At 44.0% G+C, this 20,808-nt stretch overlaps 1 protein-coding gene across 1 annotated transcript in view; it reads right to left on the reverse strand.

The window, feature by feature from the left end:
• EPHB1 (EPH receptor B1) overlaps nucleotides 1-20,808 on the reverse strand; it is a 401,523-nt gene that overhangs the window by 34,393 nt on the left and 346,322 nt on the right. Inside the window, exons 11-12 of the mRNA XM_084902720.1 lie at nucleotides 20,041-20,288; nucleotides 12,328-12,543 (exon numbers count right to left, since the gene is read on the reverse strand). Coding sequence (XP_084758846.1) covers nucleotides 12,328-12,543; nucleotides 20,041-20,288 — 464 coding nt within the window. The remainder of the gene's footprint in view (nucleotides 1-12,327; nucleotides 12,544-20,040; nucleotides 20,289-20,808) is intronic.

A 20,808-nucleotide genomic window follows, 5' to 3' on the forward strand; every position in this document is an offset into this window, starting at 1 on the left:
TATCCTCCTGGTCTTTCCCTTTCTCCCTCCCTGGGCTCGCTTGCTCTCTCTTACACTGTCTGACTCCCTCTTTCTCTTCCCTTTGGGTCTGTAAACTGTACTGGATGAGAGTTTCTTCGATGCCTTCAGATCTTTGAATCCAGCTCTCCCAGAGGAAGCGCTCGGCCTTGATGGAGCTGGTTTTGAGCTTTTGGAGTCTTTAGAAAATTGCACTTGCTTCTGTGTGCTCTGAGAGGGCTGGATTGAAGGGCCTGGTTCCCCTTTCTGAGATAAACACTTCACCTTCTAGAGATTCTCTGGGCCCATGACCTCTTTTGTGAGGAGGCTCTCTGTTGCGTGAAGGGCTCCCAGGCCACGCCCTCCTGGAGGCCCTTTTAGTGTGGGTACATGGGCAAACACCTCCATCCCCTGTATCAACTTCTCTAACAATTCACAGGAGTCCCACAGAACTAGAGGGAGATTTGCAAAGACTCCCAGAACCTCAAGGATGGTCATCACTTCCAAACCTGATCAGTCCTTTTATTTAACTTCTTGTGCTCCTACTCTTTGAAGGCAATGCTCCAGCAGAGAGAACACTCCAGTGAACTCAACCAACAGGGATTATAAACTATTTTTGGGGTTTGTTTTAACTTTTCTTAAATGCCAAAACTAGATAAAGACAACACAATAAAATAGAATTATAGGCCAGTATCCCTCATGAACATAGAAGCCAAAATCCTCAACAAAATTCTAGTAAATCGGATCCAGCAGTACATCAGAAAGATCATACACCATGACTAAGTAGGATTTAACCAGGGAATGCAAGAATGGCATAATATCTGCAAATCAATAAAAGTGATACAGCACATAAACAAATTGAGAGATAAAAATCACTTAGTCATATCAATTGATGCAAAAAAAAAAAAAAGCATTTGACAAAATCCAACACCCTGTATTGATAAAAACCCTCAGCAAAATGGGAATAGAGGGGTCATACCTCAACATAATAAAAGCCTTATATGACAAACCTACAGCCAACAACATACTCAATGGGCAAAAACTAAAATCATTTCACTTAAGAACAGGAAAAGACAGGGATATACACTTTCACCACTCCTGTTCAGCATAGTATTAGAAGTGCTGGCCATAGCAATTAGTAAAGAAGAAGAAATAAAAGGTATCCAATATATAAAAGAAGATGTAAAATTGTCATTATTCACAGATGACATGATACTGTACATAGAAAACCCTAAAGACTCCATAAAAAGATTATTAGACTTAATCAATGAATTCGGCAATGTACAATAGCAGATATAAAATTAACACCAAGAAATCTATGGCATTTTTATACACCAATAGTGAACTTAAAGAGAGAGTAAAAAACAATCCCATTTGCCATTGCACCAAAGAAATTAAGATACCTGGGAATAAACTTAACAATGGAGGCAAAAGACCTGTACTTGGACACTGAAAAAAAAAAAAAGGATAGAGGAAGACATAAACAGATGGAAGAACATACCATGTTTATGGATTGGTAGAATCAACATCATTAAAATGTCCATACCATAATACCCAAAGCAATCTATAGATTCAATGCACTGCTCATTAAAATACCAACAACATATTTCACAGACCTAGAATGAACTCTCCAAAAATTCATCTGGAATAAAAAAGACTCCACAGCAATCCTAAAAAAGAAGAACAAAGTAGGAGAGATCTCAATACCAGATATCAAGCTGTACTGCAAAGCCACTGTTCTCAAAATTGCCCGATACTGGCAAAAGAACAGACATATTAGACCAATGGAATAGAATAGAAAACCCAGAAATCGACCCAAACCATTATGCTCAATTAATATTTGACAAGGAGGCAAGACCATACAATGGAGTCAAGACAGTCCTTCAATAAATGGTGTTGGGAAAACTGGACAGATATATGCATAAAAATGAAAATAGACCAACTTACACCATACACAAAAATAAACTCAAGATGGTTAAAGGACTTAAACGTAAGACGGAAAACCATAAAAATATTAGAGGAATCCACAGGCAGCCAAATCTCAGACATATGCTGAAGCAATTTCTTCACTGATATAGCTCCTAGGGTAATGGAAACTAAAGAGAAAATAAATAAATGGTGCTACATCAAAATAAAAAGCTTCTATACAGCAAAAGAAACCATAAACAAAACAAGAAAGCCCACTGCATAGGAGAACCTATTTGCCAATGTTATCACTGATAAGGGTTTAATCTCCAATATGTACAGGGAACTCATACAACTTAACCATCTGTATTGTTAACTGCTGTGCTTTGCACATACTAGGTGCTCAATAAGTATGTGTTGGCTTGGAGACAGCTAGAAGAGGCATGGCATGGACCTTCCCCAGGTTGTCAGCTTCCCCCAGGTTGACAGGCACTTGGGGAGAAGGGTTTGCCCATCTGACCTCGCACATCAGACTCAGAGCAGAGAGAAGGCCTCTCTGAGAAACCTGAGTCACACTTTGCTCCAATCCTCAGGGCACGAGCTGGCTCAGACTCTGAAATCCCATCCTGATCTCTCTCATGCTAATAATATACTGGCCTTACTAATAATAATTATGCTGAGTCTTTTTCAAAAGGGCATTTCAGTCAGAGCCTGATATCCCTAATTGAGCATCTGGTGACAAAGTGACCCAGGGAGAGACAGTTGAGGAAGGAGGAGGCAGAACTAACTGAAGAATTATTTGAATGGCAGAGCATGTGGTTGGAATTATTCCTCTCTCATCTTAATTAATGCTACAGAAGAATTTCCAGGGGACCAGGACTCGGTTATGCTGGCTGCAATGAAAGTGCCCCTCTCTTTTCCTTGTCTTCTTTCTTCTCCACTTTCCCATCCACCCAACAGATAGCCTGTTACACAAGCTCAATGACTGAAAGAAATCATAATTTGAAAGTGGCCTCATGAAGGAAGCCAGGGATGAGAAAGGGAGGGGGAGTATGATTTATATGTACAAACCACCAGGGACTGTGGGGAGACATAAAGCTGGACCTGGGGTCACTGGACAAAAAGCCAGCAAACCTTGCTCCTTCTGAGGGCTGAAGGTCCTAGCCTGAGCTGAAACCTCTCAGGCAGAGGGATCGACCTACTTAAAAAAATATTTTGATATTTTTAGACAGAGAGGAAGAGAAGATAGAAGAAGAAGAAGAGGAAGAGGTGAGAGAAACATTGATGAGAGAGCAGAACATTGATTGGCTGCCTCCTGCGCAGGAATCGAACTAGCAACCTTTCCATCCACGGGATGATGCCCTACCAACTGAGCCAGATGGGCCAGGGCAGCAGCAACTTCTGTGGACCCTCAGGTGCAGACTGAGGGGGCTTGTCCTGCAGCTTGCAGGAATGATTGTCTTTGAGAAAATTTCCTGCTTTATTTGTACCTTTTAAGTATTAAGTACATTATAAAAAAAAAAAAAAAAAAAAAAGCTAAGACAGTTCCACAGCAGTTACATTCACTTCTCAGTGGTGATGAAAGGAAGAAGCCCAGCTGTTACTGACTCAAGGTTTGTGTCTGCATGCCTGTCTTATGTCTGGGTAGCGCACGGGAGTGCGCGTGCGTGCGTGTGTGTGTGTGTGTGTGTGTGTGTGTGTGTGTCCCTGACTGAGCTTTGTGTATCTATATATGTACACTGCACTTTGAAAAATGAGATAATTAATATTTTCTTGCAATGTGAGCTTGTGAAATAAATATATGCCCCCATCTGTAGTTTCAATGCAGTGCTGTTGTTGTTTTTATTTTATTGATTTTTTACAGAGAGGAAGAGAGAGAGACAGAGAGTTAGAAACATCGATGAGAGAGAGTCATCGATCAGCTGCCTCTTGCACACCCCCTACTGGGGATGTGCCCACAACCAAGGTACATGCCCTTGACCAGAATCGAACCTGGGACCTTTCAGTCCGCAGACCGACGCTCTTATCCACTGAACCAAACCGGTTTCGGCTCAATGCAGTGGTTTTTGAGTGTGGTCCAGGACTAGACCTTTCAGCATTATGTAGATATGTATGTAAAATGCACATTCCTGAGCCCCACCTCAGATATACAGATCAAGAACTCGGGGGGCGGGGCCCAGAAATCAGCACTTTCACAGCCCTTTAGGGGGTACTGTGCATAGTGAAGTGTGAGGACCACGGTTTCACTGGACCCAGCCATCTGAGTTGCCTTTCCCCTTGCTTTTTCCTGAGGTTTCTTCAAAATTATTCCATGATGATCCTATCATGAGGGTCCTCCACTTCCCTTTGTGAATATCAGCTTGTCCTGGTTTCGGAAGGCTCTCTGCTTTAGTGACTAGGAATAGGCAAAGTTACGGGATCTTTTTTATCAGTTAGCCTTGAAAATGCACACCTGAGTGTGTCTTGCCGTGGGGTATGGATTCTGAGAACGGGGAAAGCACCCGTGGCAGCATCCACAGCGATCACCTGAGCCACAGTCAGGGCAGGACCTACACTGGGGCTGCTTCCACTTTATCACATGGGGTTTACACGTTCTCACAAGTCGCATTTTAGGGGTGAGGGGACTGGAGGCCAGGTTTATAGAGCATAGTTTGAGTCCAAGTCCTGCATTCTTCCTGCCATGTTCAAAGAACCACCTTGCCACACCAGAGTCCTTCCCAGCCCTCCGGGCTGAAGACAGGGCTCAAATGGCATAATATCATGGATCAAAAGGTCAAAAATGTTTTTTGTGAAAGAAAGGGCCTGAGAGACATTAGCATGAATGAACTTGGCTACACTGGATGTTCTCTCCTGGGAACACACTGAGGATGGAGGCTACAGATGAGACAATTCAGGGAATAATGTGGAAGGATGGAACAAGAGTCCTACCTCCATGGTGACCTGGGATGACCAAAATTCATGGCAGGGGGACAGGGCCTCTGTGGAGCACATGTGGGACAGGCTGATCCCCCCCCAAAAGGATCTGGGTGAGCCATGGGGCCCCGTGCTCACAGAGATCGCCCTTGGGGAGAGGCTGTTCCTTGTCCCACAGGGAGGATGGACCTTCTGGGCTCAGAGCCCCAGGGAACATTCAGGAAATGAGTCTGTCTCAGATGGGGCAGGTTCTAGAGGAAGTGGAACAGCTGAGCTGTCCCTGAGCAGGTCCAGGCATTCAATGAGGGGCTGCCACAGGAAGCACAGTATGTGAAGAAAAGCTGGGGAAAGGACCAAGATCAAGGAAGTACAAAGGCACAGCCAGCAAATTGCCTGAGATGGTTTTTGCAGCCCACAAGGAGGGGCAGATGCCCAAGAAACAGCACTATTTGAGGTTTACAGGGGGGACCGAGCAGGGCAGACAATGTCAGCAGACATCATGAGACAGAAAGCAAAAACAGGAGGAACTGGGGGAAGTGAGCTTCAGAAGCCACAGAAACACAGGAGGGGAGGAGCCGAGTGCAGGTGAGGAGAGGAAGGAGCAGGAAGAGGAGCAGAAAGGAAGGGGCTGAGGGAGATCAGAGGCGCCTTGAAGATGGAGTGAAGTTCCTGATGAAACAGGAAGGCCTGCAGGGGCAGGGCTGGGGGAAGGCATGGAGTGAAGCTGGAGACTTCTCAGACAGCCTGTGGTTCTGAAGGACAGCGAAGTTGGCACTACTGTAGCGGAAGGAACCTAGCGGAATACTAAGAAGGGAAGATTTCTCTCACAGAGGGACTGGATGGGGCGTCTTCCTACTGCTCAGGAGAGAAGGCAAACCATGCTGGAGCAGAGCTTGGACTTAACCAGCAGAAAGCTGCCATCATTGATTTATGGGATCCAGTTGGGGCTCTGCCCACCAATGTGACCAGGTAAAGGGTGAAATTTCAGGTTTGTGAATGTGTATGTGAGCCCCAACTGTAGAGTTAATTAAAGATGGGGTGTCTTTCCTGGCACGTATGTGCCTGTTTTTTCCTTTTGATAACAGGAGACAGGTCCAATGAAAAGCAGATGTGACACGTGGAGTCAAACATGGAGAACTGGTCTGTGGTGGTTCCAGCATGGCGTCATGGACTGAATGCTCTTGTCTTCCCAAAATGTCTATGCTGAATCCCTAATCCTGCTGTAATACTATTTGGAGATGGGACCTTTAGTACATAATTAGGTTTAGTTGAGGTCATGAGGGTGAAATCCCCACCCTGGAGTTGTGTCCTTTTAGGAAGAGGAAGAGAGACCCGAGCTCTCTTCCTCTCTCTGCTACGTGAGGATGCAGAGAGAAAGCAGCCATCTGCAAGCCAGCCAGAAGGTTCTCACAGAAACTACATCTGCCAGCACCTGGGTCTTGGACCTTCCAGTTTCCATAATTGTGAGAAGTAAATGGCTGCTGTTTGAGCCGCCTAGTCTGTGGTGTGTTTTATAGCTGCCTGAGTGAACTAAGACACACGGGAAGGCTAACTGGAACACCCATAACAGTATGCAGAAATGTACCTGCCGAAAGGAAATTGTACAGATGTTAGAGCCCAGCCCAGCTCACTTATCTGTCCTCTTAAAGAATGGGGAAATTAGGAGCTGTGCAGACCGCCTCCCTCACCTCGTGGGTTTATTCCAATCACAAGAAAGCACAGAGGAGGAATTTTTTTCTGTTCATTGTTCCAAGAGCCTGGTGGGAAGAAAATGCTCCTAGAGCTAGAAATCGCAATTTAAAACAGAAAAGAGATGCAGGCAAAAGGATGGCAGAGAATGAAAACAGAATGAGAGATGAAATCCGAGGCCTACTAAGAAAGACTAGGAAACTTTAATATTTGTGAATGATGTCTTCACTTTAAGGAAAACAAGATATGCCTGGTCAGTGTGGCTCAGTGGTTGAGCATCAACCTATTAACCAGCAGGTCACGATTCGATTCCAGGGTTGTGGGATTGAGCCCCAGTGTGGGTGTGCAAGAGGCAGCAAATCAATGATCCTTGCTCATAACGATGTTTCTATCTCTCTCCCTCTCCCTTCCTGTCTGAAACCAATAAAAAATATATTTAAAAAACCTCAAGATGTAATAGAAGATGATGATAAAAAAATACTGCATGCTGTGGAGGAGACTTACGGACTGTTTTATGACTGTTGGTTGAGGATAATAATCTAAAAGTTCCACTTTGGGCTGGAGGAGTGTGCTTCTAACAAGCAAATTCTCCAGCAAATAACAAAATACAAAAGAGGAGGAAAAAGAAAATAAAGAAGAGGAAAGAAAATAAAGAATAAACTACCTGAGGATTCCAGAAACTGAATAGCAAGGGATGAATTTTACCTTTTGCAGTTGTTTCCAAAGGAATCATTTCACTAAGTCTGCCCCATGACTAAAACTCTAATTTTAAAAAAAAACCCATCTTCTTTCTGGCTGGAGGAACCAAAGAAAGAAGACTAGGATAATCAGGGCTGCTGAAGAATTGGGGAAGAATCCCTGAAAACAAGAGAGCAAGGGAAAGGAATCCTACCAGCACATAAAAATCAAAATGCTCTCACCTTAGCTGTTTTGCTCAGTGGATAGAGCATCACCTTGCAGACCAAAGGGTCTTGAGTTCTATTTCTGATCAAGAACACAGCTCGATTCCCAGGTTCAATCCCAGGCCCTGATCGGGGTGGGTGCTAGAGGTAACCAGCCAATGCCTCTCTTTCTCTCTCTCTCTCCCTCCCTCGCTTTATTTCCTCCCTTCTACTCTCTCTCTCATTTCTCTAAAAATCCATGGAAAAAATATCCTCAGGTGAGGATTAAAAAAAATCAAAATGCTCAAAACAAGTGTCTTTCAAAAATTTGTAGTTAGAAAATTTGCCTGGGGAATTGTAGTAACAATGCAAAGACCCAGATCCTACTCTACTTCAATGAGTCTCTGTGCTCCTTATTAGCTTTCCAGGCAAATCTGAGACTCACCAAAATTTGAGAAACACTGTTCAAAACTAAACCTACAATCTACTACCAACCCTTCTATTCCTCCAAGCAGTTTCCAGATCTAAGGCACCCTTATCCATGCAGAAGCACATGTCAGAAACAGGATATGATCCTGGGACCTCTGTTGCCTTCATCTCTAAGCATCATTTACTATCAACTTCTTTTTGTCTTACTCCCCTGATCCCTCTGAGTTTCATTGTTTTCCCCAGTGCCTCGGAGCCTCCTGACCTCTGATTGCTTCTCCTGTTGCCTTCCCCACCCATTATCCACAATGCAACCAGGATAAATGTTTACATATAAGGAAAAAAATGACAAAAGTTGCAAGAATGTCTATACATTCTTCACCCAGATACCCCATTCCAACTCTTAACGCTGTCCCAGAAATGCTCTTAATAACGGGTTGGTTATGTGTTATCATACCTCCCTAATACCCTTCAATATGCAATAGATGCTCAGTCTCCTTGATCTTCACGACCTTGGAATTTTTAAAGGCCATAGGCCAGGTATTTAATAGAATATGCCTCAATTTTAGTTAACCTGATATTTCTTTATGATGAGACCTAGGTTATAACATTTTGAACAGAGTATGTTATATTTTCTTTTCATTGCATCCTATCAAGTGCCACTCAATGTCTATTGTCTTGTTATTGCTGGGGTGAACTTCAATAAGTTGTCTCAGATGGTGTTGCCAAACTTCTCTGTAAAGTTACTTTCTCCCTTTCTAATGCATACTTTTTGGGAAAATGCTTTGAGGCTATGTAAAATCCTATTTGCTACTCAACTTTTACCCTAAGTTTTAATATGCATTGGTATTTCTGAATCTGATGGTCACCAACTACTGTGTTTCCCCGAAAATAAGACATCCTTAGAAAATAAGATCTAGCACATGGAAAGATAAGACATCCCCTGAAAATAAGACCTAGTGCAACTTTGGGAGAAAAAATTAATATAAGATACTGTCTTATTTTCAGGGAAACAGGACAGTGATTTTCTAATAATATCATCCTTTTCAGTATTGGGAAAAACTTCCTTTTCTTTTCATTTATTTATTCATGTATATTCATATCAGTATGGACTCCACAGCTCCTATCGTACTCAATGGGTTATAAATTGCTAGTATCATTATCTATTTTGAGACTTAAATTATCCCATATTTGGACATTGAGAGGCCCTTCAAGCTGGGTATTGTTCTTTTCGTAAGTCCCCATCATTATTTGAGTACTTTTTCACTCTCTGGAACAAAAAGATGGGCCAGCTTATCTTGTACTTTATCTGCCAGTCCCTAGAAGGGGCCATTTCTCTAATGAGTCTTGGTTGCTTTTAGTGTAAAATCGTGTACAGAATCCAAGACCCGAGTGCAGGTATTCTCTTTGCTACGCAGGTGTCATTGCTTTGAGCAGTCACATTTCTTTCTTTTTTATTTTATATGTTGAAAATCACAAATTCTTACCAATACTTCCAATTCCTACTCAGCATCACACAGTTCATTCCAGGTTCCATATTTGTACATTATTTCCAAAATCTTTATCAATGAGCCAGTATAGAACTAATTTTCCAATCTTACTAAGCTGCCAGCACCCTCACACACAGGTCTGGATCCCTGCTAGCACTTGCCTCCCTTGCTCAGATTTCTACTTTGATTGGACCTGCTAAATCTCTTTTTGGTGAAGGAGAAAAGAAAGCCAAGAAAGTATTTTTGTTTTGTTTTTAAAGAAGGGGGAAGAAGAGCTTGGGAGGGAAAGGCAAGAGAAAGGCCAAATTGTTTTTCTAAAATAAAAACCCATCACCTTTGGATTACCTGTGCGTGCGTGCGTGCGTGTGTATACACACACACACACACACACACACACACACACACAGCCTTTGAATGGCTTCCCATTGCTCTAAGGCTGTAAATTTCATCACAAGGATCCAGAAGGTCCTGCATGATGTAACTGCTGCTGAGCTCCTTGGTCACTTTCCCCGTCTTTCTCCAAATGCCAGTAAGGAAGTTATTCTCAGCACTTCTAAAAGTCCATCTTCCTTCTTGCCACGGGTCCTTTGTATATGCTGCTTATGTCTCTTAGGGATCTAACCGACCCCATTCACTTAGGTAACTTGTTTTTCAAATCTCTGCGGGAGCAACACCTTTGCCTCTGGAAGCTTTCCTTAATGCCACTAGATACAGTCAGATTATTTTGTTATTTATAGTTTTTAAAAAAATATATATTTTTATTGAGTTTTTATAGAGAGGAAGAGAGAGGGATAGAGAGTTAAAAACATCAATGAGAGAGAATCATCGATCAGTTGCCTCTTACACACCTCCTATTGGGGATGTGCCCGCAACCAAGGTACATGCCCCCAACCGGAATCAAACCTGGGACCTTTCAGTCCACAGGCCGACACTCTATCCACTGAGCCAAACCGGTTTTGGCACTATTTTGTTATACTTTTATTCACACTCTCACAGAACACAGTGGTTCTTATCTCAACTGGTAATTATGAATCTGGCTGGTCGGTACATGGCTGTCCTCTGTAAAATTCTATCAAGTGTTCTGCATACTTGAAATTTTTCAAAATACAATCTCAGGAAAAATAAATAAGTTCCAGGAATAGTAAATATTTAAATATAGAACAAAAATACCCCAATAAAATAGTACAGAAAACTTATTTAAAAAGCGTTTTATAACCTTGGAGCAAAGAGAACTTTTAAAACAAAGCAGGAAATCCAAGAAAAACACAGAGGGGGAAAATAGGTATTTTTGACGACATGAGTACCGACCAGTTTGGGAAGCCAAAGGGTATCATCAACAGTATCAAACAAACAATGTATTGGGGGGTGGGGCAGATTGTATCATATATGCAGACAAATGGTTACCATCCCTACTAGAAAAGGACTTCCTATAAATTTCTAAAAAAAAAAAAAAAAAACCAGCAAATAACCCAATAGAAAAATAGGTACAGATAATTAACAGAAGAGGAAACAGAAGTCCCCTTTGCTGTGTGAATATCTCTAAGTCAAATGCAAATGCAAATGAAAACAAAACGAGACGTCATTTTTCATCTTTGGACTGGCATATTTTTTAAGACTGATCACCTCCAGTGCTGGTGGAGAGGCTGGGAGAACGGTACCAAACACTCCTGGTGGAGCGTGAATGTTTACAACTTTCAGAATAGCAACTTGGCAGTAAGAATGCCCGAGAGGCACACAAGACACAGAACAATAGGCAGAGTAAGATTCCATCTTTATATAAAAATTTTCCAATTTTTGAGCAAAGAGAAAACTGTGAAAAGAGGCCTCTAACTGTGGAAATAGGTGCTTCAGGGCAGGAGTTGGTTAACACCCTATGTCCCAAGTGCCAAACCTGGCTGGCCACCTGGCTCTCAGTGGCCCATGAGCCAAGAATGGAGTTTATACCTTTATAAAGGGTCACATTTTAAATGGTTAAGTAATTTTCTACATAATAGCCTCATTTTGCCTCTTGGCCAGCAAAGCTTACAATATTTACTTCCTGGCCTTTTTCGTTACTGACCCCGGCTTCAGGGAAATGTAAATTCTTAGTTATCCTTTTCCTCTTCTTTCTCTGAATTGTTTTCATTTTTATAATGATGAATACTTTGCACATTTAAAGAACATAACTAGACAGGCAGATAGAAGGATCAGTCTCTGTGGATGCCACAATGGACATAAGAAGATATGAGGAGACTAGTTGGAAGCTACTGTGCCAGGCTAGGTGAAAGATAGGGTGGGGGCTGAGAGGTGAAAAGAAGGAATGGATTTTAGAAGAACCTATCAGAGTTGCTGAGGGATTGGGCATGCATGGGGAGGCATATAGAATAAAGTCAAGGCTGAGTCCTAGGTTTCAGTCATTAGTTGAGTGGTGCAACTACTGAGGTGGAGAGAGTGGGGAAGGGAAACTGTAGAGTAAAGCAAGGGCTGTATTTAGACCTGCGAAAATTCTAAGATAACATGTGTGAACTAGGCAGTGGACATAGATGATTAGAACTGCGTGGGATGTGGAGAGGGAGGCAGAGCAGGAGAAACATTTAAGAGTACTGATCATGTAGATGGTACTTACAGCTCTCTGGAAGCAATGGGAAGGGAGAAGAGAAGGGTACCCAGAGTCTACCTGGTGATACAGTGCCAACCTTATTGGAGCCTGTTTCCTGCTGACAGACATCTCAGATCCTACTATCTAACTGTTTGGATTCTCCCAAGTCATCTGTTCCAAAATGCCCTCTTCCCATTGGCCAAGAAACACCACGGCTACAGAGTAGATACCGACCCTTCCTCATAGTCTATGTGCAAATGCTTGCCTGCACAGCCAGCTGCTACATTCCTCCCAGATGGATGGTTCTCCCAACACCTGGCTTCCCCAGTGGCGAGATGAGTTCAGGTCCCAGTCCTTCAGAGTATGGCCCTAGCATGGGTCCTCAGACATGTGTAGCCACCTTTTATTCATGCCATGCTTTTACCTTGGAATACCAAGAAGGACTTACCAAGGAGCTAGTGTAGGTGGGGTCTGAGGTGTCATCCTGGAGGTAGCGGGAAAGGCCAAAGTCAGACACCTTGCAGACCAGGTTACTGTTGACCAGAATGTTCCTAGCAGCCAGGTCCCGGTGCACGTAGTTCATCTCAGCCAGGTACTTCATGCCAGCAGCAATACCCCTGAGCATCCCCACCAGCTGGATCACTGTGAACTGGCCATCATTTTGCTGTAATAAGACATGAGGGGCATCAGGATCAAGATGAGCATTAGTGGCTAAACAAAAGCCAAAGTGCCACCGCCCTGCTGCTTGTCATCAGCCTCTCACTGCCTCTCCTTCCCCACTTTTGTCCTCACCCCTCTCCTTGAACACTCTGTTCTCTTCTCCTTGCCAAGCCCTGTCAATTTCAACTCCAAATTACACCTCAAACCTATCTACTCCTCTCCATCTCCACTGCCACCGCTCTAACCAAGTCATTGTCATCCATCACCGCTAACAGTCACTGTGCACCTGCCCCCCCCCAATCCATTCTCTACACCGTAGCTAGAGCCATCTTTGTAAGACATAAATCAGGGCATGTCACTCTCTGACTTAAAGCTCTCTAATAGCCTCCCATTGCATTAAGGTAAAGCTCCAAACTCCTTAGCGTGGCCCACCAGACCCCATGGGATCAGCTAGTGCCTCACCTTATGCCAGTGTATCCCTCATGCCTGTGCTAAAGCCACAGTGACTGCTGGCCTCCAGTCTTTTTCCAGGCGAGGCTCTTCCTGCCTTAGAGGCCCTACATACACCACTCTCCCTGCTTTTTCCTCACTACCAACACCTACCTGCCTTTCAAGTTTCCCCAGAAAGGATGTCTCTGTAACCAGTTCACTTCCTCAAATATATTTAACATGTTCTTACTGTTATCCTTCAGCACATGCTCTTATTTTTCTTCTTGGCACAGATGAAACTTTTAGTTTGTGTGTGTATGTATATCTCTCTCTCTGCTACTTGACTCTAAGCAATTTGAGCATAAGAACCCTCCTTCTTGGGGTCACACTGTATTCTTAGTGCCAAGAGCTTTAATGTAGGTGGGAAAAGCTCAGTAAATTTGTGCTGAATGAATGACTGAAACATATATATCCCTGTTTCCAGAATTAAAGTTTAAGTTATCTTCCTTGGGTAAGATCAGCACCTAACCATACCGACCTCCTAGGTGGTGCAGAAGTACACACACATGTTTGGCATGTGCCTTAGAGGCCCTACATGTACCATTCCCTACTAGAGAATGGGAGCTGTTGCTGCTTCTTTTCATGCCAATCTGCAGTGCTGTTGTCTTCCCATCCATCAGTGGGCTCAGTTTCTTGGGTGGATGTCATTCTTAACAGTTAAGTGACAGGCTCTTCAGTGAATGCCATCCCCCTGCCTCCCCAAAGCCCCTGTGTCTTGACTCTGCATGCATTGGTTAAGTAAGTGAACCCTGGGCCACATTGCTAAGAACAGATTTTCCCATCTTGTCCAGCCATAACTGCTCCCCAAAGGGCTATGACTTGCGTTCTGTAAGGAGAGCATGGCCCAGGCACTGAAATGCTTGGACTGGAGGAGAGGTGGGAAGAGGCAGACATCTAGGGTCCAGTCTAGTTACCGGAACATAGCCCTGGGCAAGGCAGTCACTCCCTCCGCCCCAGTGTCCTCTCCTCATGTGAAATGCAGGAAGCATAAACAGTGTGAGGAGCTTCCATTACTGGGTACTTTCTGTATGTGAGATGGCGCACAAGGCTTCAAGTGCATTACCTCACTTAAATATGTGTAGGACACGTCATTCATGCATGGGCTCCTGCAAAAGCATTTTCTATGCAAAAATAAGTATGGGGAAATAAAAAGGGACCTTATAGAACTAACCCCAACAATCAGAAAGTCTAACACAGCCATGATGAATTGTTGAAGACTATTTCTCATGAAAGATGTGTTACCAGGGTGATAGCCCCTGATCAGTTGAAGGATTGGAACAAACTGATACTCTCTCTACTCTTTCCTGAGAGCCCTGCCAGAGGAGGACCCCACAATACATTGAAATTGGCATTCCCCAAATTCCAGGCTGTTTCTAACTCAAACCTTAATTACCTCCCCAGAATGCATCCTCCATAATATTTTCTTCTAACCTACTCCAAAAGCAAGTGCAGAGCTGCCTTTTGGAAACTATTTCTCAGCACAGGTTGCCCATCTATGAGAGCTGGAAGTGCAGTGAGGGATGCAAACTTTCCTTACTAATGAACTTCAGTCCACACCTCCTCAGGAAGTCAGCCAGGCTAGTACCGTTCTCTTTCTCTAAGTAGGTCTCTGGGGGATCTACCTTCCCAGAAAGCTCTCATGCAACTTCTGTATATTAGAAACTGTATTCTCACTCAGCCTGAAGTCACAGGGTCATATGTTTTCAATTTGGGTTGTTACTTCCTCTCCATGAGTGTAGGCAATGCCTTTGAAAACGAATGTGTCCCTAAAGAAGCCCACTTGCATATAAATGTTGAGGCTGGCCCTGGTGGAGATTGTAAACGACTTTGAGAAGAGTAATATTGAAAGCATGTGCAGTAACATGTCTATGTTTCTACATTAAGCTATTTAAGTCTTCATTGGCCTGCTTTATCATCTGATTTGTTTAAAAAATTTAGATCAGTCATTCTTCTGGGGCCAGTAAGGGCCAATAAGTAGCTAAAAGTCCAGGCTTTGTAGCCACCCAGGTTGGATCCAGGGTCTGCTGCCCACAGGATGCATGCTCTTGGTCAAGCTATTTAACCCCCAGAGCAGTTATTTCCATACCTGTAAAATAAGAACACAGTGTCCATTCTTCATAGGGTTTTTATGAGGTTAAATGAGATGACACAAGCAGAAGGGCTTAGCTCAGTGCCTAGTGAATACTAAGACAGCAGCAACGATGGCTGGTATTATCAGCAGGGCCATCAATGTCTCAGAAATCAGTTCTCCTGTGTATCTGGGATGCATGATGAGAGAGACTAAGGACACCTGGAGCCAGAACTGTGGTGTGGGTTTTGGTTGTGTGGGGGTGACATCCTAAAATCATTGCCTTTGGAGAACGTAGTTCACAGAGCATTCTGGACTCAACAGGTTGACATCTGTAATAGCTCCTCCCCCCAACTGTAGTAGCATACGATCAGAAATTAATGATGCGGATCTAAAGTTTGGATCAATTAATCAACAAACATTGATTTCTTCCGTTTCTTGACTTTTGCATGGCAAGTCGTACTTCACAGATATGTTCTAATCCTTAAAACTAATTCTGTGAAAGGCAGGCAATGGTATATTTTTTAATAGAGAAGATAAATTAAGTCTAGAAAGTTTAAGTCACCAGCCTTCAATCACTCTATATGGTTTTGGCTTATAACAAGATTCTAAGGCCAGAACAGCAATTACATCTCTACTGACATTCCATCTCCAATCAATTGGTAATGGCTGTCTCAAAAGCTAGATGGAGAAGAAGGCTGTGTATAAGCTTCACAGGGAGGGAAGCCATGATTGATTAATGTCTGCCATGGCCATAGAAATAGAACGAAGAGACATTTCTACACTACACTCATTATGCTACACTCATCTGATTCTTTCAACTCCTGTCCAGTGCATTTTCCATTGACAAATATTGACTTTGTGAAGTCCATTGCATTTTTCTTTAGGGTCTGCAGGGTAAACACATATCATGATAAGACTGGGCCATGCCTGTTGAGTTCATAATCTTGGTGAAACTTAAAGATGTAAGCATATTAAGATTTTCTGACATGTTCAACTGTTCAGTATTCATTTCATTGGTATAACTCCCCCAGGAAGAACTTGCAGGAATATGAACATCAGCAATAAAGATAAAGAAGATTAAAAAAGAGATTTCTTTGTGACTTCAGGAAAAGTTCTGTCATGCTGAGCACATGGCAAAAACACAGCACATAGAATAAATACAGCCTCAGTGAAGTGATTTAAATTTTCTTCCCTTCATAAAGCACTTTCTGCTGAAATTGCTTTTCTGAAAATTCACTGAAGCCACTTGCTGGCCCTTTTATTAGACAGGAAGGATTTAGGTATTTCAACTTTCATTGACAAGTCCACTTCAGGAAATGAAACCCTTATTTGATTTGTTTGAAGAGAATGAATCATAGATTTTTTTTTTTAAACTGGAAGACCTTTCAAGATCATCTAACTCAATGCCTTTAGTTTATAGATTGGGAAATTGAGTTAACAGATTTGTTCAAGGCCACAGGGTGACTCATGGCAGAGCCCAAAGCAGAACTTCGGTCTCAGGACTTCCAATCTGGTGTTCTCTTCCTGACATCTGGGTTGCTGTTGTCTAGTTCCAGCCCATGAGTGAGCTTCCCTGATGAGAAATGTCTCCATTTGTCACTGCTCAGTGACTTCTGTGAGTCTTTCAGTTATGGCCATCTGTGAATGAACCAGCAGCAACCACCAGGCCAACCTGTAGGCACGAACACCTCACAGAGCATGGCGACCTTGTTGGCTCAAGCATGGGACATTGAGGAGGTTCAGGGGTTGTTCCTAAATTTATGGAAGCGCCTCCAGATTAAAGCCTCTGGTTTTGAATGCCAAGAAGGAAATATTTAATTATAGATTTGCATGCTGCATAATATCCTTGGCACAGACATTTTAAAAAAATGGAAAATAATGAACTTACTGAACGTGTGTTAAAAGAATAATGGTGTTTCCAATCCCTCCAGAATGTGAGGGACTCTGAGTCCCCAAAAGGGAGATGAGCAGTGAGTGAACTGTGCTCACTGGATCCCCAAGATCCCTCTCAGACGCTGACCCAGGGCAGGAGCTGCAGCCACTGCCCAAAGGGGCCATGTCCAGCGTGAAAGGACAGTTTGGAGGGAGGAGACAGCTGCACACATTGAGGACTAATCCTTTTCCTTAATTCTCCGAATGGCAATCCTAAAATTATTCTACTTCCCAGAAGATGGACCCTACAGAACTTAACTGATGACCTACTTTTAGATTGTATCAAGCAGCAGATACATCAATTAATGTTGCTATGCTCCAGGGTCTGTGGTAAAGCTGAAATTAGATTTATAGATTACCTGTCTCCATGCCGTGCTAGGAGTCAGAAACGCTTCATTTCCCCTCTCCTTTTGGCTCTGCCTGCTCTGGCTGCCCCTTCCTCGCCATCCTTTCTCTTTGGTTTTCCTGGGCTCCTCTCTTGCCCCTAGCTCTTCTCCCACTGCCTGGGCCTCATCAGCATGAAAAATGCTGGTGCCCAACATGTGCCCATGTCCTGGGATCCAAAGGGAAACAGCCTGTGCAGAGCAATGCTGTGAGGCTTTGATTTCCCGCAGCCTCCCGAGAATGAATCTCCCTCGCCCCGCGTGGCCCAGGGAGAGAGAGTCTGATCACAGTCCCAGATCATGTGGAGACTCTCTGTGAAGTATGGTCGGGTGACATGCAGGAAATAAATGACTCCTGAAAGGGCATGGAGGCTGGTTCCAGAAAACACTTTTTCTTCGAACATTGCCTTCTACTCACTTTTATTGGACTGTTTTCATGAGAGCTCTGATCATGAGTGAATGCCCCCGGGGAATCATGGTCCATACCCTGCTCTTAGAGGAGAGGTTTGGCTACAAAGACAAGAGACCAGGCTCACTCAGAATAATAACCACATTTCTCCTGTCACTCTGGATTTTTTTTTTTTTTTTTGTCCCAGAAATAGTTATTTGTGTTTTTCATTCCACTAGTATTTACCAGGCGCTCACCATGCTAGGTACTGGGGTGGCAAATACAAGGTATAACCCATACCCTCCTGGAGGCTGTGCCAGTCAGAGTCCATGGGGCTCACAATATACATCTGCTGTCCCCTCACCCCATAAAAAGAAATAGCCTATTGCTTAATGACTCATATGAGGCAAAACAGGTATGCTCGCCCTGCAAGTTAGTTTCAATACTGTGCATGCGCAGCTTCTAGACAAGTCCCCTAGCTACCTTCCCATCCTGCAGTTCCCAGGCTCTACTCCTGAGCTTTGGAGCCACCACACAGCTGCTGACAGATTACCAAAGAGGCAATGCTGACTTTGGGCTTCAAAAACACTGTTCCATTGTTTCACCCTACCTACCTGCTCTCCCACCTGTCTGCAAATTCCTTATTCTCCAATTACAGATAAGTTCTTTCTGGAGACTTCCCTGGCTTCCCAGCAAGATTTCAGTTCTTGGCTTATAATACCTCTGTATTCCAAGCTAGAAGTTTTGGACACTAAGGTCCTCAGGGGCAAGGACTTTGGTGGCATACTGTAGACTGTAAGATGGACATAACAGGACCCCTGACCCCTTATGTATAATAAGATATTAAGTTGCTGTTCTTGATCAAAATTTCCTTCCCTTCCATCAGTGGGTGCATTGCTATGGTTGAAATGATGCTGTGTTACAAAATGAATACAGCTTCTGCCTCTTCCTCTGGAGATGCTATTTTTGGGACCCAGCTTGTCCAAGCCAGTCACATGGAGAGATGCCAGTTGACACCAAGTATCAACCACAAGACACATGAGTGACAAGCCTTTGGATAACTCCAGGCCTCAGCCCTTGAGCTGCCCCATCTGACACCACATGGACTAGAGATGACTTGGCCCAGTTGCATTTTCATGAGCAACATAAATCGTTGTTGTGCTAAGCCACTAAAGTCTTGGCCTGATTTGTTACAACAGTATTAGAGCAATGTCTGTTTCCTCTCTATAGGCCCAGCACACAGAGTGACCAGTGTAGTCACCCCCCTAATTCAATGACTGACTGCAAATGGTTCTTTGATCTGAAGCTATATCTACTGTGTGACATCTTGGTGATGGGCATAGTCTGCTATTTGGTATCACCCAGAAGACCTTGCTCAGAAGACCCTGACCTGTTCTTTTGTGCTGCTCCCCTCCAACCTGGACCCTTAGTTATCAGGCCTCAATTGCAATCCCGCACTGAGCTTTTGTCTAAGGACCCTTTGCTCCTTGGCCTTTGCTTAGTTGGCTTTCACACCCCAGACATCAGCGCCATGGCCATTCTCACCCACCCCTTCTCTGAGTGATGCCCCATAGAGATGAAAATTATTCAATGTGGCTCCATTTGGGGACACTGACAAGGATCTTTTACAGATCCCCCAGCCATAGGCCTGCAGGTACGCCCACCTGTGCTGCAGGTTGAGTGGGAATCACATTCTTCATCAAACCCAGAAAAGACTGTGAATGCTGGTGAACCAATCTTCCCCTTTCTTGCCCACAAGCACCTCCTCAGAGGGCAGGTGGCCCAGGCATCAGAAAAGGGCAATCTGTTTTATCTCTGAACTGCAAATGATGAGAGCTGGCTGCAGGGCAAGAGCAGCTGTTCTGGGGAAAAGGCAGAGAGGGCCACTGGCATCTGCATGAATCACGCAGGGCTATGGGCAGCTGAATGTCTCTTCAATCTCCAAGATCCGTACAGATGCCGATGGCCATTGTCTGTCCCCATCTATTAATTCTCATTCATCTAGCAATCATTTATGAAGGCCTTACAACATGCCATCCTGCTACTGAGGGGTCCCAAGCTCAGTGTTCTTTTCTTTTATCCACAAATTGGTTAACCTTGTGAACACTTCCAATGCCAATTCCCATTTCCTTGGGCGATTCTGAATGACAGGTTATCCTCATGTGGACACTTCTCCCAGCCATCGTTCCCCAGCGGCCACCAGTGCTGGCATCACCCACGCCCCTGAGCTTCTCTTACCCTGAGGAAGGAATCCAAGGCGCCATTCTCCATGAACTCTGTGATGATCATGACCGGCCGACTCTTGGTGACCACGCCCTCCAGACGAATGATGTTGGGATGGTCGAACTGGCCCATGATGCTCGCCTCGCTCAGAAAGTCCCGACGCTGCTTCTCCGAGTACCCAGCCTTCAGTGTCTTGATGGCCACGTAGATCTCCCTCTTGCCCGGAAGTTTCAAACGCCCCTTGTACACCTCTCCAAACTCCCCTGCAACAGGAATGCAATTGTTATCTGCTTCCTGCTCAGAGTGTGGAACCACAAGGGGAGGCAGCTTATCTAGAGCACTGGTGCTAGAAGTGGAATTGTGGTTAAAGGGGCAGAAATGGAAATAGTGTTTTCTCACTGTAACTATGCTGTCTTGACGGGCTCTGATCAGTTCTTGACAAATAAGAAGGAATACCAAAATATGTACCTTACCTAGGATCTTAATAGTTCAGGTAACTAAAGTGGAATTTCAGAATATATATGAGTTTCCCCCACCACACACACACTTGGTTTTTCATTTGTGCCCATGCTGAGTTGAAATGGAAGGGTCAGTTTCACTTGGGCAGAGGCATAATTCATTTTTACAGAGCCTGGCACAAGAATGTCCAGGGGCTAGGGGACATGCTCAGGTTTTTAGTCCTCTGAATGAGATGAATAGCATTGACATTCCCCCCAGAGCTCAGACCCTGAGAAGTTAGGAGGGCAAGTTAGCAGACACTGTGCAGGATAAGAGGGGAGGAGC

The sequence above is a fragment of the Pipistrellus hanaki genome, assembly GCF_964339955.1.
Source record: "Pipistrellus hanaki genome assembly, chromosome: 13".
Taxonomy (NCBI): Eukaryota; Metazoa; Chordata; class Mammalia; order Chiroptera; family Vespertilionidae; genus Pipistrellus; species Pipistrellus hanaki.